At 41.4% G+C, this 24,776-nt stretch overlaps 2 protein-coding genes across 7 annotated transcripts in view; one reads left to right on the forward strand and one right to left on the reverse strand.

Annotated features, from left to right (window-relative positions):
* LOC117252838 (membrane-associated phosphatidylinositol transfer protein 2) overlaps positions 1–11,088 on the forward strand; it is a 30,006-nt gene extending 18,918 nt beyond the window's left edge. For 2 of the 6 annotated variants that reach the window (XM_033620051.2, XM_033620052.2), the window contains 13 exons: positions 16–191; positions 453–623; positions 2,654–2,806; positions 4,319–4,483; positions 5,407–5,694; positions 6,207–6,355; positions 6,469–6,585; positions 6,933–7,049; positions 7,142–7,290; positions 7,594–7,743; positions 7,878–8,058; positions 8,165–8,293; positions 10,412–11,088. In XM_033620051.2, the coding sequence (XP_033475942.1) occupies positions 16–191; positions 453–623; positions 2,654–2,806; positions 4,319–4,483; positions 5,407–5,694; positions 6,207–6,355; positions 6,469–6,585; positions 6,933–7,049; positions 7,142–7,290; positions 7,594–7,743; positions 7,878–8,058; positions 8,165–8,293; positions 10,412–10,795 (2,329 nt within the window). In that variant the 3' untranslated portion in view covers positions 10,796–11,088. The remainder of the gene's footprint in view (positions 1–15; positions 192–452; positions 624–2,653; positions 2,807–4,318; positions 4,484–5,406; positions 5,695–6,206; positions 6,356–6,468; positions 6,586–6,932; positions 7,050–7,141; positions 7,291–7,593; positions 7,744–7,877; positions 8,059–8,164; positions 8,294–10,411) is intronic. The other 4 variants (XM_078170699.1, XM_078170698.1, XM_078170700.1 and 1 more) reach the window with 4 other exon arrangements.
* A 4,944-nt stretch (positions 11,089–16,032) lies between these two features.
* arl6ip4 (ADP-ribosylation factor-like 6 interacting protein 4) lies at positions 16,033–19,237 on the reverse strand. The gene is made up of 5 exons (XM_033620057.2): positions 18,929–19,237; positions 18,525–18,845; positions 18,021–18,138; positions 17,798–17,867; positions 16,033–17,715 (listed from the first exon to the last, which is right to left on the reverse strand). The coding sequence occupies exons 1-5, from the start codon at positions 19,098–19,100 to the stop codon at positions 17,659–17,661; spliced, it is 738 nt and encodes a 245-aa protein (XP_033475948.1). The 5' UTR covers positions 19,101–19,237; the 3' UTR covers positions 16,033–17,658.
* Positions 19,238–24,776: the final 5,539 nt, after the last annotated feature.

Genomic DNA, 24,776 nt, shown 5'->3' on the forward strand with positions numbered 1-24,776 from the left:
GTGCTGTCCTTCCAGCTTACACTCCAGTGTTCTGCGGAGTGATGCTGTGTCACGCAGGTCGAGCAGCAGCACGATGCTGGATGGGGGCTCCCTGGGGAAGTTTGACTTTGAGGTGTCTGACTTTTTCCTGTTTGGCTCTCCACTGGGTTTGGTTCTTGCCCTGAGAAAGACTGTCATTCCTATGTTGGATGGTAAGCTAATTTGGACAGAGGTTAGAATGAAATTAATGTTGTTAATGACACATTTTGCAAGAGTTAAAAAATAACCTTTCTGACTACAAAGTTATTTTTCATCATCAAATATTAATTATATGTCCTGGCATCATAACCAGTATTTAAAAGCTACCAAACCTCGTATGTTCTTAAGAAAGGACATACCTAAAGAAAGTCTGAGGGAAGATGGACCCACTCTACTCTCCTGTCTCATGTCTTTGGTTCGATTTCTCCCCCTAGTGGCCCAGCTGCGGCCTGCCTGTCAGCAGGTCTATAACCTGTTCCACCCAGCTGATCCCTCAGCCTCCCGCCTGGAGCCTCTGCTGGAGAGGAAGTTTCACCTCCTGCCTCCCTTCAATGTACCCCGTTACCAACGCTTTCCCCTGGGAGATGGAAACTCCGCCCTACTGGGTGAGCCCTCAACACTGATGATGTATAAAAGCCTCAGTCATATCAAATAAGTATATATATCCAGTCATGGATTACAGTTTAGAATAGTTGATGTACGTCTGATTTTGATTCACATGCACAGACACAAATGCAAAATTCCCTGTAATGAAATGGCTGTTTAATTTTTCCTTTTAACTTAAAGGGTAGCTTCTGTATTGTTGAACTTGGACCCCGTTTTCCCATGTTTCTGTGTCAAAAAAAATAATGGGAACAATATTTTTGGAAATTGGTTCAATATTTAGGGAGAGAGCTGCAGCCGACAACCACAAACAGGCGACAGTGGCATATTCGCACCATCAGTTTACGTCCTCTTAGAGTTCTTATTTTTGCCACTGACAGGCTCAGATTGTATTGTGTGTCTGACAGTGTTATGGAAAGTACCCCTATAGATATAGGTTTCTTTGTTAAAGAGTAAGATCCTTTTTGTTTAACCAGAAACAGCCCTGACCAAACTCTATTTAAATAAACAGTAATTTTATTATTATAAAACACACTTCATTCAAAGTCGACAGAAACAAAATCAACCTCAAAGAAACTGTCTTGGTTCGTCTTTCTACTATTCCAACGATCACCAACTCTGGTTAGGATGAAATAAACTCTTAATTTACACAGCTAGATGTGAAATATGCTGGCTCTATACACACTGAAATTACTGTTTATTTAAATGGAGTCTGGTGGGTTTGGCGATTTCAGTCCTCTGTCTAGTTAAACAAAAGGATTCTACTCTTAAAAAAAAAGTCAGTGGGTTAGTGGATAGAGCAGGCGCCCCACGCACAAGGCTGTTGCCGCAGCGGCCCGGGTTCGAGTTCAGCCTGTGGCCCTTTGCTGCATGTCATCCCCCCTCTCTCTCTCTCTCTCTCCCCCTTTCACACTTAACTGTCCTGTCCATTAAAGGCAAAAAATATCTAACAAAAAAAAAAAAGTCTAACTCAGTGGGGACCCTCTCCATAATGTTGTCAGACATTATGAGGGACCTGTCAGTTGCCAAAAAAACAAGCACTTGTTACATTGCAGCCTGTATCACTACTGTCTGTTGCAGCCCTCTCGTTCAATACTGGACCAGTTTCAAAACCTGTCGCTTTCATTAGTTACTTAGACACAAAAACATGGAAAAATCCATTTCAGGTTGAAAAATACAGAAGTTACCCTTTAAGGTCACATCAGCTGATGCTTCAGACACTGATTGTAACGCGCTGTCCTGTTCCCCGGGGATGCTTGCCTTAGAGAACACATGCCTTAAAGACACCTGAGTAGCACTCGATGAGTTCCTCCCCACACAGTAAACACTGTCTCAAAGAAAAATGAAACATTTTTCTACTGTTTGTGCTTCAGCATCTTTTGTGAAGCGGTTTATTCATCTAAATGTGGTCATAGTCCTGCTGGTGGTTTTCTGTTTGGACACTCATTGTAGTGGAGTAACCCTTAGAGGCCCACCCTACCCTTTTTATACAAACATCCGTCCATGATTCACCAGGGAAAAGTACACAGACATGAGTAAGGTAATTAATAAAAAGCCATGAGGGTTATTAAGCTGTATAAGCATAGCGATATTTTGTAAGGACTTCAGGCCAGGGTTTTAATGTTTCAGAGTAGTTTTCATCCTGAATATCCTCAGGTCTGCCTTGTTTAACTTATTAGCAAACTTTTCAGGACAGATAAATTTTTAAAGACAAATTTAAGATCATTTTTGAGTTAAGTATTTGCAAATGGTTTTTTGACTAGCAAATTCCAGGGTTTTTAAAACCTTAGTGTAGCTTTATGGCTGACCAGAAGTTGCGATTCAAAAGAAATGGGCTCAACTAAGGGCTTGACTCTGCTTTCTTGTCTCATGTTCAGTTGTTCTTGCTTCATATGTTTTTGTGTCTTCCCTGTCTTCTTTCCCTCCTCCTCTCTCGGCCTCCTGTCCCCATATCTGTGTACGTGACTCTCTACCTCCAAATATCCCCCCCTCTTGACCTCTGCCCCCTCTGCCCCTCCACCTCCCTCTGTAGTGGAGACAGTCCAGAGCAACGCTCAGCTGCTACTTGACAGCGGGCCTCCCCTGTCCCTTCGCTGTCAGGAGACCATCAGTGAGACCTGCATCCCTGTGCCTGTGCTAAACTGGCAGGAGGGCTCCCTCAAAGCCACACCCGCCACTGTGGAGTGTGTGTAGCCTCTCCCATTCACCTGCATCTGTCCTCACCCCCATTCATCGTGTTTTTTTTGTCTGTTTGTTCTTGCTGTCACGTCCAAGATGCTCAGATTTATACCTGTCGTGTTTCCTTTCTGAGTATTCCCATTGCTGTTGTTTCAAGAGTCAAGAGCCTTTACTGCCTTTACTTGTAGCATTTAGTGTTTATCATAACTACATCGTATAAGTTTTTAAATTTCTTGGTTAAATTCTTGGGCTCTTAAATTAGAAATAGAAATAATACAAAACTCTTACATCTTGCCATGGAAATACTTTGAAAAATCTGCTAGGCATCTCATGTGGTGTTCCATTTCGTTGTCGCCATCATATATTCGTGTCACGTACAATGTTTGGAGGGCGCAAGCATTTGTGTTTGTGCTGTGTTTTTTTTAACCGGGTTTCAGTGTGTGTGCATCACTTCCATATTATCAGATTGTTAATGTCGGCAGACGGTTTTTCTACGATCATCCGAATTTCAGAGACGTTTTAATGTGAGGATTGTGTTGCTTGTGATGTTGTGTTTGCACAGTGTACGGTACATGGAGCTCGATCTATACGTCCCAAATACACTGTTCCATATGTTTGTACTTGTGTTAATGGTCAGAGGTCATCTGATTTAGTAAAATCTCCAGCTCTAAAGAGTTTAGAATGATATTACTTTCAGAGTTTCCCAAATATTAATTTATTTGTGGCGGCTCGTCACGATATTGATCTTTTATATTTGGAGCTGCAGTGTTAATTTGGAGCGCTGCTGGAATATATATACTGGAGTACAGCATGTACTCTGGGCACAGACGGAGCAGCAGAACGCCAGGCACAGAGAAGCTTAATCATTTGTTAATTTATGTAGAAATAAAGCAACATTTTTTTTTCTTAGAACAGCTCTCTTTTTTTAGTTTAGATGAAACCGCCCGTGTTCCCATAAAAACCAGGCATCCGGCGGTCCAGCGCTGGGTCTAAAATGTGCTTCCAATTACCTCAGCAGCAGCTGCTCCTCTAATCTGATCAGTCCTGATTGATCTGACTGATTTATTCTTCACCCAGCAACTCAAACTCAACAAGAGTTCTGCCTGTGCTGCGTTTACAGACCAGCAAAACCTCTGAATTCAGAGAGGGAACATAGACTGATCACTCCTGCCGCCACACATAGATTCTAATTATGTGGGAAACACTGACTTTGCTGTTAGATGTAAAAGCATCTTCATAAGAGATATTAACACGTAGGTGTGACTGTAACAGATGTGGGCATTTGTGATTTTGAGTGTTTTATGTACTCATGCGCCCGTGTTCCCACTGGTGGGTTGCAGAAATCTGACCTTGGCTGCCACATGGCCACCCTTTGGTTTCACATGTCCTCTGAAACCATGGTGCCTGCCGTCACATTTCTCTGCTGCTGCCCAAACCCACATCTCCCTCCCCCTCATCACTGTGAGTTCGCCTTACCTGTGTCTCTGTCTAATGGGATCTCCTTGTTTCGGCTCAATAGCGGATGTTGTTCAGTCTCATGGTGGTGTCTTCATGGACAGTTCGTACCCCTCATCCCCCGTAACGGGCCCCCTCTCCCGGGGCCAGCGGAGGGCCAGTGAGGTCAGCATTGCCAGCCAGGTCTCAGGAATGGCAGACAGTTACACTGCCACCAACATAGCCAACAGTAAGTGTTCTCAATACCACCAAGCCTCTCTATCTCTCTGCCTTCCACTCACACACACACTGCTCTAGTTATTCCCCCTCTTTCTCTTTCTTTCTGTCTAAATCTCCTCTATATTTCTGTCTTTCCTTTTTCCGACTCTCCTCCCTCATCTTCTCTTTCAGCCCCGTTACTCTGACTCCACACACACACCCTGCACTCCAGCTGGAGCAGTCTAGTCAGCCAGATAGCTCCTGTCTCTACTTCTGCTCAGACAGACTTAACACCTGCAGTGTAACCAGACTGTCGTGCAGAGCGTTTTCTCCATCTTGTTGAAGTTTAAAATCCCAAATATGAGCGAGCAGAGTCCTGAAGAAGAGCAAGTTTAGCGCCACTTTTCACTGTCTGTCTGACTCTTATCCACTGTCTAAATGTAAATGCAATGAACGAGTGCTGCATTTATCTGATGCTGCAATGCATGTGGACACCTGCCTCCCTCAGCCATTCTCACATTGTCCACTCCTTACTGCAGTGTTTGCTGAGATGATCGGTATTCTGTTGTGTTTTATGTGAAACTGTCCTCCCTCCTCACTATTTCACTTTTGTTACCAGAGCATTTATATGTACCTCACGTTGTTGTTCTGCACACTGCCGCTTTAGCACCTACAGTACAACCCTGGGGATGCACGTGAGCTAATGATAACAGATTTTTTGCTCATGCGATACAGGCTATCAGGAGACCTTCAACAGTATCACCCTGCCCTCCTGCCTTAACTGCTGTACTAACAATGATTTTTCAGCTTTCACAGTTCTGTTTGAGGCAGCTTACTGACTCCAGACCCATCCCAACATCACGCTTCAAACTGTTTTAACTGTCATAAACTGTCTCATACCAACATGCATCCAATTTTTACATGATTTCTTTGTCTTTGTTTTCTCCCCCATAGCCAAGTCATGCCAAATTAACCAGTCCAAAAAGTTCAGCCTTTTGTCACAACTCGCCCTTTCATCGCCAAACAAATTCTTCCTGAAAAGTCCTCCTAAATCCCGTAAGAAAGCAGTGGCTGCTGGTCAGGCTGCGGGATCTCCTGACGCCGATCTAGTGGCAGATCTGGACAGTGAGACTAGTGAAACTCTAAGTCCCATTGGCCAGTACGAGAACTGCCTGTCAGCTGGGCTGGACTGTGCTATATCTGATCTGGTCTCACTGGACTCCCAGGCTGAAGTGGACCAAGGTATTCTTCTAAGGGAGGGGACTTCTAAAGTCATCGTGAGGCTGTTGGCCTTTTCTATGCGCTGTTCCTTACTGTGTGTCCAAATCCAAAAACTCAATCCTGCTCTTCCAGAAAGCCTCTTCTTCCTTTCCTTTACCTGTCAAAATTAAATTCATAAAGATTTAAGGCAACCACCTTTATAATGAGGAATCATGTATGTATAAATCCAGAGCTTTCCAAATCCATAATCTTTTTTTCCATGTCCACTAACATGAATAACCACATGCTCATATAATCATGTGTCAGTTCTAACTATCTTTTTCTTCCTCCTACACTTAACAAAAATTATAAACTCCTGCTTTCCTTCTTTTAGCTGCAGAACTTCTGGGATCGGTGATGGTTGTGGTTTGAAACTGAAATGTTGGTTTTGGCATCAGGGGTGTTGCACCTTTGTGTGGCATCGCATACCTCACACTGAGTCTAACAGTCTCACCTTACATATCTGCATCCTATTCGCTCCATCCCCATCGCAGTTGCAGCACGTTGGTGGGGCACAAAGCGGCTGGATTTCGCCCTGTACTGCCCCGACGCTCTGACCGCTTTCCCCACAGTGGCTTTACCGCACCTCTTCCACGCATCATATTGGGAGTCCACCGATGTTGTGTCTTTCCTCCTGAGACAGGTGAGTCAGCGTTAGAATACCTGCCACTCTTTATGGCCTGTTAATAAGTGATCAGCAGGTGGTTGGTCCTCTTCAGAGATACTGAGGGTGAGTCATTGAAATGTTTCCTGTAGGTCATGAGGCATGACAACTCTAGCATCCTGGAACTTGATGGGAAGGAAGTGTCTGAATTCACTCCCTCCAAACCTCGGGAGAAGTGGCTCCGCAAGAGGACCCATGTGAAGATCAGGGTAGGCATCAGATCAATAAACGTCGGTGTCAGATGACACAAAATGCCTCTCAGAATCTGACATTTTTTAAGACACTCAACAACATTACATTTTTTTGTTAGAGGAATGCTTCACTCACACCACGATCATTTGTAAATCAGTTACTCACCCCTTGTTACGTTGAATCTGTGAGGAAAATGATTTTCTTTTCTGTTTTTTTTTTTTTTTTGTGAATTATCTTCACATATTCAACATAACTTCAGGAGAGTAACTGATGTCCAAATAATCATGTTATGGGTGTAGTATTCCTTTAAAGGCATGGAGAAAATAACATTTCAGCATGTATATTTCTTTTACTCCTTTGACAGAACGTGACTGCTAACCATCGTGTAAATGACGCCGTGTTCACAGAAGACTCCCAGCAGGTCGTGACCGGTCGCTTTATGTATGGCCCTCTGGACATGGTCACTTTGGCCGGGGAGAAGGTGATCTCTCTTTTGCCCCCACGACAGCACACACAGACTGGTGTCAGCAATGCCTGTGTAGTTTGCGCTCACATGTTTGTAATCCTGCACAGGTTGACCTCCACATCATGACCCAGCCTCCATCAGGAGAGTGGGTGTACTTCAACACAGAAGTGACCAACAGCAGCGGCCGTGTGTCTTTTGTCATCCCAGAGGACAAACGTCTGGGTATCGGGGTCTACCCAGTCAAAATGGTTGTCAGGTGAGATGAGTTTGACCCTCTCATTTTCACGGCAGACATTTTGACTTCTCGTGGCAGGCAAAGCACAGGTGTTTCTAATAATAACAATGGCCCTGTTCAGTTCAAGTGTCACAGTAAATCATGACGGCGTGACAGTGAGACAGGGTGCACAATAACAAGACCCTGAAACCAAAGCAGCTAAATGGAGTGCACCCGTCTGTTCTGATTTGAATATGAATATGACATGCTCTTATATACAGTCTATGTTCTGTAAGTAGTAATGTAATAATTTTCTCACTCTCTGTTGTTGTTTTCATTCCTCAGGGGCGACCACACATTTGCAGACAGCTACCTGACAGTTATTCCACGTGGCACAGAGTTTGTGGTGTTCAGCATCGACGGGTCATTTGCTGCCAGCGTGTCAATCATGGGCAGTGATCCCAAAGTGCGGGCAGGAGCTGTGGATGTTGTCAGGTACCTCTCTGCTCTTCTCCTTCTCCTGTTTTCCTGGGTTTGAAACAACAGTCTCTTTCAGACTGAAGCACATTAGTGTGTAGCGTTGTTATTTGTGTCTTACTTGTGTGTCATCTCGTTCCTCCTCATTGCAGGCACTGGCAGGATTTAGGCTATTTGATCATCTATGTGACAGGACGACCGGACATGCAGAAGCAGCGGGTCGTGGCTTGGTTATCTCAGCACAACTTCCCTCATGGCATCGTCTCCTTCTGTGACGGCCTGGTCCACGACCCGCTCAGACACAAGGCCAACTTCCTCAAGTCGCTGACGGAGGTCAGTGCGGTTTTATAAATACCATAGTTTGTACATGTGTTGTCTTGGTCTTTGTGGAAAGAATAAGCAATGCAAACAGTGCTTTTGTTCATTTGACTGATTTCAGGCACACTTGAAGATTTTCGCTGGCTACGGATCAACCAAAGACATCTCAGTCTACACCTCCATTGGCCTCCCTCCTTCCCAAATATACATCGTCGGTAGACCGTCCAAGAAGATGCAGCACCAGTGCCAGGTACCATTGGATTATTATTTAATGCATGACTTGGGGAATTTATCTCACTTTTCAAATTGATATTCCATTTCTATATCAAGGATACTAAAGTAAGTACCTAAAACCTAGATGGAAATTAGGCACCTTTCACACCCACAGACTGTTCCGGAAATGTTCAGGAACATTTCCTGCATGAGAGCAGGGATTGTTATTCAGGGAAATCTGTACCACTGATTTCTTACCTCAAGACTGAGGCTACATTCACACTGCAAGCCTTATTGCTCAATTCAGATTTTTGGTCAGATCTGATTTTTTGTTTTTTTTGGTTGCTCGCATATTTTTTTAAATAGGACGAATGTCAGATTCCAGTCTCCTCTCCTCTCCTCTCCTCTCCTCTCCTCTCCTCTGTCCTATCTCCTCTCTATCTCCTCTCTTCTGTCTTCTATCTCCTCTCTGCTCTTCTCTCCTTTCCTCTATCTCCTCTCCACTTGTCTGTCTCCTCTCTCCTCTCCTCTGTCTCCTCTTTCCTCTCTTCTATATCCTCTCCTCTCTTCTATCTCCTCTTTCCTCTCTTCTATCTCCCATTTCCTCTCCTCTCCTCTATATCCTCTCCTCTCCTCTCTTTTATCTCCTCTCCCCTCTCCTCTATCCTAAATCCTCTCTCCTCTCTTCTATCTCCTCTCTGCTCTTCTCTCCTCTCTCCTCTCTTTCCTCTCCTCTCTTCTGTCTACTTTCTGCGATCCTATTTCCTCTCTCCTCTTCTCTATCTGTCTTAAACTGCAATTGTACTTTGTCAACACATAAAAAAATGTCATGCCAATAAAGCTTATTGAAAACAAAGACGTCACATGCAGCATGCTGTTGTACAGAAGCAAACATGGAGGCCGCTGAAGTCTGCGTTCATGGTTTCGTTTAGAAGTTGATGTTTGGTGGAAGCCAGTGAATTCATGAGCAGATGATAACGAGGGCGATGATGAGGAGAAAGAGACAAATTTTTAATGATGGCTTTTTGTAGAGCACTGGCTGCTGCTTTTGTACGGAGGTGTATGTTGATGGAGAGAGCCAGGAGTGGTGGGTTAATGACGTAAATCTCTTCACTGAAACAGATTTCATCCAAAATTGCAGGATGTCAAGGGCTACTTTTAATTAAATCTGTCAGTGCCTCTCCACAAGACTCAGTACAGCCAACCCGTCTGTGGGTGACGCAAAAGTTACATGAAACCGCTAGGTCTGTTCAGACTGGGATCACACTGCAAAAAATCAGACCTTTTAATGAAAGAAATATCTATCCAGAATAAAGATAAATAAAATAATTGATCATTTTATTTCACACTGTAGCGGTCTTACTGCCTTCCCACATACAATCTGTTCTTCTTGGGAAGATGAATTTGACATTGTGATTCCCTTGTGAATCCAATTTTTTTGAACAGTTTCCGAAATGGCAATCAGTTCTTACTCCAGAATTTTTCAACTGAAGATTTTCTATAAAATTATTGCCACTAAAAAAACAACTTCATATGTTTAACATTGACAAATCATAACTATGTAGATTCTACAATGAGCAAGAGGAAGACCAGTTGCACTGGTTTTTCTGCAGCTATTATGTTGCAGGTTTCTGGACTGATATCCAAGGCTGGCTGAGGCCCCTCAAACATTATATTAAATACATTACAAGAATACTGGCTCCAGACAGAAACATTTCCTCGCCTGCCATGTTCCAAAAAATACAAAAATACATCTATCACGTCACATACATGTGACTTCTTACATAGACTTCTGTTGAGTTTTATGTCTGTTGCCATCCAAAACAGTTGCATTACCGCCATCTGCTGAACTGTCCCTTGCCCCATCTAATCTGGCATTGCCATGGCAGGTGTGAAAAGTGCAAGACGGCAATGTTTCTAAATGTAGCACTTGTGTTAATAGTGAAAACCAGCTGCGTCTAAAGGTTCATCCCAGTAATTTATCAGGAACTATGTGTGAAATAGGAATGATTTAACAGGTCTAACACTGCCACTGTCACCGATTAATAACACATTTGACTGAATGAAAAAATATAAGTTAACTAAACCAGAGTGTAAAAAAAATCTCTGATTCTTTATAGCTGATGGTTCCTCTTCTCTCTGATGCTCTCAACAGTTCATCACAGAAGGATATGCAGCTCATTTGTCACAGCTGGAGTACAGCCACCGCTCTCGGCCAGCCAAGTCCAGCAGCGCACGCATGGTCCTGCGTAAAGGCAGCTTCGGCTTGGGTGCAAACAGCGACTTTCTAAGGAAGAGGAACCACCTGCTGCGCACCATCTCCTCCCAGCCGGCCCCCAGCTCCCCAACAGGCAACATCCACAACAGGCCAGAACGCACACAGAGCCAATCCGACGGCGAGCGGCTGGAGCGAGAGCGGCTGGAGTGCGCTCACAGCTACAGCCAGGGAGCAACGCAGCGCAGCATGAGCATCACAGCCGGCTGCTGGGGCCGCAGCAGCAGCACCAAGCTGGAACACGGTGTTCTCAGCCCCAAATGAGATAAGGGAGATGATGGGAGAGCATCTTTGGGAGAGTGACTTAAAAATACAGTGCTGAAGAAGAGACCCATGATGAAGAGAAATGCAAAGAGTGAAAAACAGTTGGCTTGCACCAGATGGGTAGATACAACAATGACAACAATAGGTGCTACAAACCACTCTTTGTAAACTAATGCCAGTCACACTCCACACATATATTTATGAACAGAGGCTATGGCTATATTTATTATACAACACACACAACTCAACAGGCATTTCAAAGAGCATCTTCCTGAAACAGGAACATGCACACAAATAGACATACAGTAGCTTATATTGTAGGGATCCAGACTGTTTCTACTGTTTAGTAAATATTTATTAGTCTTGAATACGAGGTCAGTTTTCCTCCTACAGTGGGCTTTTAGATTGGAGATGGTTACACAGACAAGCACCCCGATGCTATATACTGCAAACAACTCAAAGTGGTTACAGACAGCCTGTATCAGGTCCAAGTGCTGATACTGCACTGTAACTGAGTACTGCCAACACAAGCACAGCAATTACTATAAAGATATAAACTTTGTGCATAATAGTTTTAAAGCTTTGTCCTTTTAATGTGATAATCAGATACATTCACGTCTGGGAGCAGAGCGTAGAATCAGGTAAAACTGGATTGTTTGTTTTCGAAGTGTGACCAAACAAACACACAATCATTTTGCTAAAAAATATCTTTTTCAGTTTTGTTTTGTTTTTTAGAAAAAGCATCATCATTTATCAGCATTAAAAATAGGGCTGCGTGTCATTTAAACAATCATGATAACAGTACAAGTAGAGTATTTCATTAATTCATTCATCATGTGAATGGAGTGGCGTGTAGTATAGCTGTACTTTTAAACGTTTTGGTGGCATCTCCGCACACTAAAATCCCAACTCTGTCACAAACACCGCACTCAACTACTCACCAAGTACAGAGAATTCGCCTGCACACACATACAGTGACAGAGCGCGCATCACGCGGCTAACGTTACCCAACAGTTACGTTCATCGTCAGAGTTGGGTCATTCTTTGTGGTCAGTGTTTTTACCCAGCTGGCACCGGATGTCAATATGACGTCAGAAAGACATTGGACTCTTACATCAGACACACAATAAATTTTGGTTGGCATGAAAATCAGGTTTACAATATTTTAAATATCTGACAACGTTAAAATTTTAGATTGTGTGGACGTTAGTGTTAGGCGACCTTGAGTGGCTTGAAAGGCGCCCTAACAAATAAAATGTATTATTATTATTATTATTATGACAATTTGCAGACATTGGATTTGTTCTCTACACTTCACGACTAAATGTAGTTGTCATACGTCAAGATGATGTTGGCATGAGACGTTTGGAAGACACTGGATTTTGGTTACGTAACAACACAACTTAAAACCAACAAATTTCTGTCATCAGTATTCTACGGTAGATTGACGTTGGCATTAGACGTCCTGATATTAAATTTTGGTCACCCAACATCACAACCTAAAATTCAACCAAGTATCAATGTCTAACGAAGATTGTGTTGGATGTTAGCTGTTCCTGCTGTGTTAGTTTGGGCTTAACAGGCAGACAGTGAACTGATGCTCTCGTTCTGTGGGAGGAGAGCAACTCAGGAGATGGCAGCAACAGAAAGTTTTCTGATCTGGCAGGGAATCAGGATCAGTCTGGGATCAGATCCCAGGGAAAAAAAGAACCGAATGCAGGTATCATTTGGAGACATTCATTCATAGTGAGTTATTTCAGTTGATACCTTAGAGGTACCGATACCTAGTCCTAATTAAAAACAATGTTTGGGGGCATAAGTGGCTTAGCAGGCGCTCCATGTACAGAGGCTCCGTCCTTGCTGCAGTGGCCCGGGTTCGACTCCAGCTTACGGCCCTTTGCTGCATGTCAGCCCCCCCTCTCTCTCCACCTTCACACACTTAACTGTCCTATCCATTAAAGGCAAAACAATGTTTGTCTTGTGAGTCAACATGAAATGATTTGATCGATACTGGTACTTGAAGCATTCACAAACAGCAAATAACATTTTCACAACCCGTACAGTCCAGTTTTGCTTGTTTTCTAGTCGCCCCTCAGACCAAAGAACCATCCAAATATCACATGAAGCAAACTGCGAAATTACCCTTTAATTATGGTTGCAGCTGAAACTGTTCCTCGAATTTTATAGCGTCTCACCACATCTCACCGCACTGTGCTGCTGACCCTTCCTGAATCAATACCGTGAGACTCAGCCGTAGGGAGAACTCCTAACACAGTCCGATTAATGTGCCAAAGTTAACAGTATAGAATGATATGCTGTACATGTACAGAGAGGAAGTGATTTAAGGTCTCCTGTGTAAAAATCGAACAGATTGTGTAAGTATGTAATCGAACGGCTTCAAGAGGCTTGTACATAATTGTTATATTACAGTGCAGATCTGGTATCTGGTCCACTGAAGACCAGTTTCAAGTGTCTTCTTCACTCTGGGGGTAAACACCGCCTCATTCAGGATACACTTTAATGATTGACGATGATAATTATTGTTATTTAAGATTATAGATATTTTAAAATGTATTTTGTGAACAAAATGTGTTTTAAGATTACTTTAGCTATGCTGTGTTTTTTTTTTCTTCTCTTCAAACTTCAGTTGCAGCAGCCAAAACTCAAAGAGGTCTTTGCCTGGCACAGTATTGTATTTTTATTATGTTATCTTGCAGATCACCAGAATTGTATCAACAGAACTGCTATCTTGTGTCATATATTGTATGTTATCTATTTTGGAAATTTGGGATATGGCTTCTCTCTGGTTATCCCTAAGCTGTAAATGAGGCGTTGAATGTGCTCATAGATAATCCTCCTTAGGTTAAGGTCTTTTTTCTCTGTTCTGCCTTTAGAGGAAGAAAAATCTGCAAATTGTAAATTCTGTACAATATGCTGTCGGAAGTAGGAACACAGAGCTAAGACTTTCTTTATGCTGTTTGCCATTTATTTTATGAAATGGGTTAAAAAAAGAAATGTGATTTTATTCATTCAAATGATGTTTATTTGTCCCTCTAATAGGCATGTAGAGAGCTGACTGCAATGGACCAATATGGGCTTAAATGTAAGGGAAACGTGCAATATTTCTCAACCGCACCACAAGCTCAAACAGACTGTGTTGAGGAAATGTCGCAGTGCATTGACAATCAGTTCAACAGGCACATGTTCTACACGCGTCAAAGTGCAGAGGGAATCTGAACACATCTTTGCACTCAGCAAACACAGGGTACACATTAAACATTTGTAGAATCCGTTAAAAAAAGGGGGAGATTTCTCACAAGAAAGTGCCACAACCCTGATAATGATGAGATACTACAGTAGGTTTTCGGTTGCCAGTTTATTAGGTACACCTGTCAAAAAAGATTGCAGTCTTGAATCAACTTAAAACTGTAGTTGGTGAGTTGTATAGAAGAAAAACTTTGTCATATTTGCTGAAACTGTCGCTGTATCCACACAGTAGTACATGAGACAGATCATCATGCTCCTCTGCCTACTCGTACTGCTTCTACTAGCCTTACTGAGTATGAACGAAATAACCAGTTAGAGCAGAGGAGTCTCTAACTCAGATGTCACCCATGTCAATCGCAGCTCGTAAACATGCAGGCAAAATGTCAGACTGATTAAATATGAATCAAGATCCTGTCGCTGCATTACCTATTTCTTGCCTCAAATGTTTTCAGAAAGATATTTTTGTATACTGTTTAGCTGTAAAATGAGAAAGTATGTGATCCGGCGGCCATCGAAATAGTCGAGCATCAAGCACTGCCCACTAACTAGATCACAGATGTATAAATGAAATTAGATAAAATGTTTGTAGCAGTTCAGACCTCACAAATTCAAGTTTAAGATAATTAAATGACTTTCAAGGCCTTTCTATTATAAAATTGAATTTAAGACATTAAAGACTCTTTAAGGACGTGTAGACACCCTGTGTTTCTGAAAACATTTCAGTTTAAAATAAGGGATTTGATCTACACTGTCGAGTTTGACAGTTTGACCTCGGTTCGCTATCAGTGACAGACATGATTGAGAACTGAGTTAGAGACTCAGCTCTGATTGGTTGTTTCCGGTGCACAGCAGCAGATTCTAGCCAATGCAGTTAGAGACGATGAGAAGGAGAGACATGATTGTTTTCACCAACTATCTGTCTCATATAATACTTTGTGGATTTAGTGACAGTTTCAGCAAATGTACCAAAGTTATTTTCATTAAAGGTACCAAATGTAACTTTAATAGGCATTGTGGTAGCTGTCGTTTTTATGCTGTTGAATTGTGTCGTTACACTGAGAGGTGTTTTTCATTTTTGTCCACCCTTTTTACATCAGTAAGTTGAGACTTAAAGCGTGATAACTGAGTGTAAATCCCAATGCATAGGTACCTATAACTTCCTTTATCGAGACTGTTTTTATCTGTCCTTGGTGTGATTACAAACCGAACCACAGCCCCTCTGCATTTTGACCACTTCAGAGATTCAGCTTGAAGCCATATTACAAAACTCTTTTGAAGGCTGCTGATTAAAGAATGGCTGTTTGCACATCGATAGTGATTAGAAACAAAAGGGAAGGCAATGTTGTAAAAAAAAACAAACATATACTCGTCTAAAGTTGGCAACTACTGAACCATATGTCCTTCCTCAGAGATCTGAATAGCCTGGAAATTAAAATCCAGAGAATGTAAAGATGAAGCGGTGCGGTTGTCTGTGAAGTTCGGACACCTCTGGGCAGACAGTCGCTTCGATTCTGCTACTGACACACACATTACCAGAGGCCTTACATTTCCCTTTTCTGCCTTACATTGACCATTGTGTTGCGAGGCCTAGAATGAACGCTGGTCACTCCCAAATTGACTTTACGGAAAAGAATCGACTGTTTACTCTGTGGAAATAGGAAAAGGCCATATTTTCTAAAAAAGGCATTGGCTTGTTTTCACTTTAAAGGAAATGTACAAAGGAGAAATCGTTCACCAACATTAGGCAATCTGTCATTGTCTCAAGCTCTGTTCCCCGAGTTAATGCAATGCCACCGCTGTTTCATCAACAGTTAGCATTCATAGGCTGTATATACATATGCAACATACCTTGGTAAATATTTTCATTGTACAGGTTGTGTATCTTGTAGGTTTTGGATAAAATCATTTTATCCACTCCCTTGTGTTTTTATGTACAGTGTATAAAGAACATATAAAGAACAAGTAAGTCATTTTGGCCTTCTTTTTTTTTTTTTTTTTTTTTATTACAAAACGGTAACACTGTCATGAAGATTAGTACGGTACAGCTTAAGGATAGTATCTCCAGAGAGCAGGGAGTTTTCAAATACAGGATTCACTGCAGTTAACAAAAAAAAAACATGTTTATTTTCCTGGAATCAGTTCACACAAATGCAGATTTGTCCAGAGAATCATAGAGAAACAAAATGTGAGATGTTAAGGTGAGCAGACATCGACGAGTGGGTGTAGAGTATGTAGCCAAACGAGTCAGGCAGGATACTCAACACTTATATCAGCTTCTTAAAGGAAACTTCACCCACAGAATGATCATCTGTATATCAGTGACTCAGCCTGTGATATGCTGTTGTTTTTCTCACATGCCTCCATGGTGAACGGAGAATCCAAAAACAGAATTCTTTATGAATTAGAGTACGACAGCAAAACTATTTCAACACATCTGTTTTACAAACTCTCACACATCTCGTGCCGTATAATTAGAGTCTTAAGAATCCAGTCAAGTGCTCAGTACTCCACGAACATGTGCATTTCCTATGAAAAAAAGCTTGCTGTTGTTAAACGCTGACCCCTATGACTCCAATTCATCAAGAATTTTCTTAGTTTTTGGATTCTTCGTTCACCATGGGGCATATGAGAAACAAATTTTGCTTCACAAATTCAGCCTAACACAGGATAAGTAATTAATATACAAATGATAATTTTATGGGTAAAGTATTCCTTTTATGTTTTTGTTTTAAGTACAGTATGAATTGGCTTCAAATGAAAAAAACATTTGAATGGTCAGACTGTTTTCACTCACACATCATCTGAGTAACAGGTACAGAAAACTGAAAACCTTACACTCTATAGTCGATTCAGGATTCAAACTGATATGTACTCTTTACGCTTTAAAACATGGACAAAATAAACAGGCGTTAATCTGCAAATGTGCAAATTATTTGTGACATTTATCCGTGCTTATCAGTTCTTTTTGCAGATCTCAGTAGATTCAAACATTAAAGGAGCTGTATGTGACATTCAGAGCACATCTGTGATTCAGAGTCTGGGGCAGGATTGTCAGCACGTGACACGGTGTTAACTCATTTTACAGTGCTAACAACGGTGCTGACAGAGCTGCATGTGTTAACCAGATAATGGCACTACACTTCTGTAATGACTCTGTCACAAAAATGGCAGTAGCGGCGGAGAGTAGCTAGCCAGTGGGATACACACACACACAGGAACTCAAATGTTCTAATATGCACACGTGGCCAGACCAGCAACCGCAACTAAGAACAGAGAAGCTCGGATTACAACACACACAGAAGTAGCGTGGCTTCATTCTCTGCTCAGGACACCATTACTCCACTATATCTTTGCATAACAAATACATGTTTGCTGCAATGTTAATGTTCAAAATGTCGCACACAGCACATTTAAAGTCGCTCAGTAATTCCAGCATAAAGTCAATAAGGCAAATCAACAGGTGATAATGGCTTTCAGTGTACAGTACATCAAGAAGACATGTCCCAGTAATTTTGTACCTTCACTAATCTACAGTGACATCACAGGCAACTGTTCAAAATGATGATATAAAATCCACAGCTTCTTCTCAGCATCTTCTACCTGTTGATTCCCAGTTTCCTCTGGAAGGCGTTTCCATCTCCCTTGGTGGCTTGCTGTGGGACGAATGAATGGGTCACAGTTAGAAATCATGTAAGAGATCTTTCACAAATGTATAATTGAAACTTTCTCCTGTACCTTATTGATGTCTTTGTGTTTTTCTCGGCTGACGATCTCCTCTATGATCTCTCCCTCTCCTCTCACCAATCTGAAAGAGAAAAAAACTGAGCTGTAGAAATTATTGCAGGAACATTTTATTATAACATTTGAATTAAGGTGTGTTTGCTCTTGGAAGCAGACTGATCGTCCTGTGATTCTGAACATCTTAACTAGTAAACTGGTCGAATGTACTTTAGCTCACCTGGTGCGTCCTGTTTCTGGGTCCACCACCCTGCGGATCACACTCTGTCTGGCCTCGTACTCCTCCTTGGTAAGGGGCCTCTTGGTGGAGAGTCGGGCCTTCTGCTCATCTGTCATCACTGCAGAGGAAAACAGTATAATACATTAAATATATGGTGGGTGCTTTGGAAAATTAACATTAACACCTGTGTTCCTGTATTTAACTTGCTGGATTAGTCACCTATCTATTTAGATAGAGGATAAAGTTTATTAAGTAAACATTTAGACTATGAATTGTTGTAAAAATACCAATAATCATTTCCTAAAACTAAAGGAGATGTCATGTTTTGTTCAGCCAGTAGTCCAAAACTCAAATGAATTTAAATCCCAGTGATATAAAACACATTTGGGAAACTGCAACCAGAAAAAGTTTTTTTTATTTAATCTTAACAGTGATTCTGATACTCCTTCATCTTTAAAACAACCAGATGGCGTATTAAAAATGTCAAGTAGTGTAATGTCCCACCAGGTCCGAGCTCCACCGCCCCCTCGTCACTCTGCCACACCTCCAGGTAAGATGGAGGCTTGTCTGCCGCAGGACCAGGCAACACCACCTCTGCTGTCTTCTTCTCCTTCTTCTTCTTTAGCTTATCTTTCTTCTTCTTCTCCTTCTTCCTCTGTTTCTTCAGCTTCGCCTTCTTCTTCTTCGACTTCTTTTTCTTGGATTTGCTTTTCCTCCTCTTCTTTGACTTTTCGTCACTCGACGAGGACGAAGATGATGAGGAGGAAGAGGTAGTAGAGGAGGAAGAGGAGCTTCTCCTGCGCTTCTTTCTTTGTGTTTTTACATCTGAGGGGGAAAAAGTTCAACAGTCATTTGATAATGAGACTTTTGTTAGATAGATAGAAAGATATTTCCTTCTCAGTCCCAACCTTGACTTTTGTGTGGTGCTTTCTTTGACGATCTGCTTCGACTCCTGCTGCTAGATGAAGAAGACGACGATGATGAAGAGGATGAGGAAGAAGAGGAGGATCGTCTCCGTTTCTTCTTCTTCTCGTGTTTCTTCTCTCTGCCGGTTCTGTCAGGTGATCTGCTGCGGTCCATCACTGAGACATCTAAACTAACATTAAAACACACGGTAACCTTGACTGAAGCACACAGACAGTAGAAACTGAGCTGCAGCAGCTACAGAAGGCTGGCTGTTGAGTTTACGGAAGTGAGCGCGTCTCCTTTCTTCTTCCGTCGGCGTCCGGTAACACATTTTTAAAGTTCCTAGTTCCTACTTTATTTTATTTAACATACGAGCAGAGTTTGAGTGTCCTCGGTGATGATGAGTAAGCACCGTAGACTGTGTAATAACAATTTATATACTTGATGATGATGATGACTACCGTAAAACTTTAATTAATAGCCCATTTATTTGCTTAAATCAGTGAAATCAACAGGCCTATATTAGGGACAGGCGTCTATATGGGACAGGCCTTTAATTCATTTCACACAAAACTGTTGCTCAGCAAAGATGAGAAATACAATTAAATTGTTTATTCAAACCAGTATGAATATTACATGTTTAAAAAATAGGCTTCAGATAATATATCAATAGTAATCATTTATTTGATCTAGCTCTGACAGACAGCATATCAGAGACAGAGTGAATTAAGACACTCTAGGATTACAGCATCATTTTATCCTGTTAAAACAATACATATTTTTATGAAAATCCTTTTTGATTCGTTTGATCTGAGGACCCATATGGACTAAAGGAATATGAATAACTTACAGGGTAATCGAGGAATGGACACATAATTTTAGGTAGCCAACAACCCAGTTTTATACATTCGAAGAACTACTATAAAAAAATAAAAGTAAATTTGGGGGGGGGGGGGGGGATTTGTTATTTATGTGACAACGCCTGAAAGTAAACTGCGTCGGACTCCGGTTGGGTTCAGTCAGGAAAATATGGCCCAAGCCGCACTCTAGTGTGCTCACCTGTAAGTGTAAGGGGGATGTCGCCCATGGTGCCATTTAGGCTAGAACCGCCACTGGTGTTAACTTGGGACTAGGCTTTTAATTGAAGTTTTACGTTATTATTATTATTGTTATAAAATATTATTATTTTTTATTTTATATACTTGGTGATGAGAACCAGTGGTTCTCATCCCTTTTCCTTACAATCCCTGACTGAGTATATTTTTTTATATAACAATAATTAAGATTATATTCTATTTATTTATTTATTTATTTATTATAATAAAAGTACAGCTGATAAACTGTACAGTTGCCTCAAACAGTGAAGAAACCACAGGAGGTTTGTGTTAAAGGAGATAATCTCCTGTTAATATTCCCTCAAATGTACATTTTCCTGATATTTGTAGGAACATTTTGCACAACTCTGTGTCTGTATTTTGTATCTTGTAAAAAATGTCAATTTGGAACCACTGGCTTCATCTATAGCAATGCACCATATTTTACAAACTGATCATGTGATTTGTTTGAATCTGAATATGCAAAGAAACAAGAGCAGCAGTCAAATGAAATGTAGTGAAATATTAGTAGAAATTTACATTTATACAGTGCTTTTATAAATGTTTCCACCATTGTTTTTTTTTTTACACGTGTCCTATGGGTGTCACTGTTGCCCTTTTATTTTAAAAAAAACAACAACTTTGTATTTAGACTGCAGGGAAATGACTTTTTTCTTATTTATAAGAACAGCAGTGTTACCTCACCAGCGTGTTTGGCTGTTTAGTATGCAGAGTATCATATGAACGGTATGACCCCTGGATCTTCCTTCTGCTCTTAAATAAGGTCCAAGTGAAGAAGATTAGACGTCATGCAGAGATCCAATGAAAACCCTACAAACTCAGTGCACCCTCACAAACCACACCACCTGTTGCCTTCAGTGGGACCTCCCTGTACACTATGGCACCTCCCACAGCAGCAAAACAGAAACAAGAGAGAAGAGAAGTACAGTTGGGAAAAATAATCTAAGGGCTCAGCCTAACTACTTACTACTACTTACTATCAGGTTGTACAAGGACAACGTTAAGGTGACCTTGAAAAAAAGGCCACTGGGTCTCATTGGCAGATGATAGGAAGTCTCAGTTGGTGAATGTGACCTTTGGTGTGTGACCAGAGAATGTGTCCCCCCTAAAAAAAGTTCCAAGTATGTCAGATATATGGGTCACGCTAATCATTGGGTGTCTTTGCTTCCAAGTCGTTTAAAAACGGGTCAGTGTGTTCAAGGAATGGAGTAATATAATTGCGGGGAATCTTTTGTTGATAGATAAAGAGGGAGTGAATCAGGATATGATTTGGGAAAAGAGAGGGTGTTAGTGTTGCATAAAACATCTAATATAAAGGAAGTTTAAGTGAAGTTGAGAGACCATTGATTCTAAGATATCTGTGATGGTAATTAGGGCTGGCACAGTATCAGATGTCCACTTCACAATTATCATGGCTCACAAAAGAGTTGTGTAATCTACAGATGATTTGGAAATTGATTTAGGTTTAAGTTCTCAGAGCAACTCTCAGCAAGGAAGGGACAGACACTCTCACCTTAGTGACCCCAGTTGACCTTGTTGCCAGGTATAATGCATTCTTTTAACAGATATGATTAGTTGTCAGAGACACACCCTCATTTTGAGGGACGTCTCAATATGAATATTAAAATCACCCACTATACATCTGACAATGTCTCTTTTGACATTCTACGAGGAAAAACTGGCTCTGAGATCCTGAAAAAAGACTTTTCCCTGCTCCTGGAGAAACTGAGTGACTGTCAGTCACAAAATGTGTTCATTTCTGGCCCCATTCCAACCCTGGGGAAAGGAATTGAGTCTTTTACCAGACTCCTTGCCCTCCTTGCCCTGAATACATGGCTGACTTCTGGCTTCACTCATGGGATAAAGTTCATTGACAATTTTAACATCTTTTGGAACTGTAAGGATCGTTTTCAGCGTGATGGGATTCATCCGAACATCACTGGATGCAGACTACTCGGGGCCAACCTACGTCATGCTCTTGGAATGCCATACCAAAACAAGAATGGACAGATAAGAGCCAAGGACAAGTACGTGGCACAGAGACAGACAGCCTGCATCTCTCCCCCTTCACCTGACCCTTTGCTCCACATCACCCAAGGCATTCAGAGGATGTCCCTGTCCCAGTCAGGGATCCAACAACCCCCCTCCTGCCCTTCACCACAACCACCAAGGAGCCAACGTCGCCCCCCCCCCCCCCCCCCCAGCACCTGCGCAAACACTAAGGAGCCAACGTCGACCCTCCCCACCACCACCACAATCACCACGGAGCCAGCGTCACAGCCACAGACTGTGTCAGACAATGTTAGTACATTAAACTTAGCTTTATTAAATATCAGATCTCTGGCTGGCAAGTCACTATTAATTAATGATTTTATTATCAAGAGAAACCTTGATTTTATGTTTTTAACTGAAACTTGGTTAAATGAAAACAACAATGCAGCAGTACTTATTGAATCAGCCCCCCCAAACTTCCATTTTATCAGCTCAGTTAGAGAACTCAGGAAAGGAGGTGGAGTAGCCACTTTATTTAAGGATGTTTACCAGTGCAAACAGTTGTCATATGGGAAGTTTGAGTCTTTTGAGTATGTTGCACTGCAGTTGAGATCCTCCTGTCAAGCAGTATTAGTAACCATTTACAGGCCTCCAAAATATAGTGCACACTTTGTTGATGACTTTTCTAAACTATTGTCTGTTGTCTGTATTGATTTTGACTGTGTTGTTATAGTGGGTGATTTTAATATTCATATTGATAATCCCAAAGATGGCAGTGCGAAAGAACTTTTCTACATCCTGGACAACTTTGAACTTTCCCAGCATGTAACAGAGCCAACACACAATAAGGGACATATTTTAGATCTAATTATCTCCAAAGGGCTCAACATTTCTGAGGTTGTGGTGACTGATGTTGCCTTTTCTGATCATTACTGTGTTTTCTTTAAAATGGCCATCTCCGCTGACACCAGTAAAAGTACAACAGGGGTAATCAGAAAACGCTATATCAATGAAAATACCTGTACACTATTCACCCAGGATTTTATACCCACACCAGCTCTGCCCTCAGTCTCTGTCAATGATCTGGTTCATAGTTTCAGCTCTAAAGCTATGAATATTATGGACAATATTGCCCCCATGAAGGTCAAAGTTGTCTCTGGTAAGAAAAAACCACCATGGAGGAACACCACACAGGTAAAAGCAAAAAAGAGAATGTAGAAAAGCAGAACGCAGGTGGCGAAAAACCAAACTCCAGGTTCATTATGACATCTATAAGGAAAGTCTGCACATCTATAACTTGGAGCTAAAAAGGGCACGGCAGTCCTTTTTCTCTGAGATTATCAACAAAAATAACAACAATGCACGGACTTTATTTACTGTTGTTGACAGACTGACAAACCCATCAGCGTCAGTCCCTCCTGAACTGCTATCCACCAAGGCATGCAATGACTTTGCTTCTTTTTTCACAGACAAGATTTTAAAGATAAGACAGACAGTCTGTAACTCCAACACAGTGGCTATTTCACCTGTGCCTCATAAGACTACTCCAGTTAATTTGGCACTTTTTCACCCATTAAATTATGCTACTTTGACAGACATAGTTAGAAACCTTAGGTCCACTACCTGCTGCCTTGACACTCTGCCTACAAGCTTTTTTAAAGATGTTTTTAACTGCATAGCATCAGATATACTACAGATAGTCAACTGTTCTCTTCAGTCAGGCCTTTTTCCAACGGCCCTGAAGACTGCAGTCATTAAACCTCTCTTAAAAAAGCTTAATCTGGATGCCTCAGTAATAAATAACTACAGGCCCATATCAAACCTACCATTTTTAGGAAAGATCATTGAAAAGGTTGTTTTTCAGCAACTTAACACCTTCTTGGAGCAAAACAATATCTTTGATGCCTTTCAGTCTGGATTTCGAGCACATCACAGCACTGAGACTGCACTTGTAAAAGTTTTAAATGACATTCATCTGAGCAGTGATGCATCAAAGATTTCGATTCTGGTATTACTGGACCTCAGTGCTGCATTCGACACAGTTGACCATAAGATACTGCTCAACAGACTAGAAAAGTTTGTGGGACTTTCTGGCACTGTGTTAAATTGGTTTAAATCTTATTTACAAGACAGGGATTTCTTTGTGTCACTTGGCAATTATGAATCTGTGCGAACAAAGATTACATGTGGAGTTCCTCAAGGGTCCATTCTTGGGCCTCTTCTGTTCAACATCTATATGCTCCCTCTTGCTCAGATTATGAAATATCATAACATCTCCTATCATACTTATGCAGATGACACACAACTTTACATAACAGTGTCACCAGATGACTACAGTCCCCTACATCTGCTAAATAAGTGCATTGACGAAATCAGTACGTGGATGTGCCAGAATTTTCTACAACTAAACACAGAAAAAACTGAGATAGTTGTTTTTGGCCCCAAAGAACAAAGATCAATAGTCAGTGCTCACCTTGACACCATGACACTAAAACCTACAAATCAAGCCAGAAATCTTGGTGTAGTTCTGGACTCAGACCTAAATTTCAATAGTCACATTAAGACAATTACTAAATCAGCCTACTACCACCTTAAAACATAGCAAGAATAAAAGAATTTCTGTCTAAACCAGATACAGAAAAACTTGTTCATGCTTTCATTTTCAGCAGGCTGGACTATTGTAACGGTGTCTTCACAGGCCTGAGTAAAAAATCAATCAGACAACTGCAGCTCGTCCAGAACG

Source organism: Epinephelus lanceolatus, chromosome 9 (assembly GCF_041903045.1).
Source record: "Epinephelus lanceolatus isolate andai-2023 chromosome 9, ASM4190304v1, whole genome shotgun sequence".
NCBI classification, from domain to species: domain Eukaryota; kingdom Metazoa; phylum Chordata; class Actinopteri; order Perciformes; family Serranidae; genus Epinephelus; species Epinephelus lanceolatus.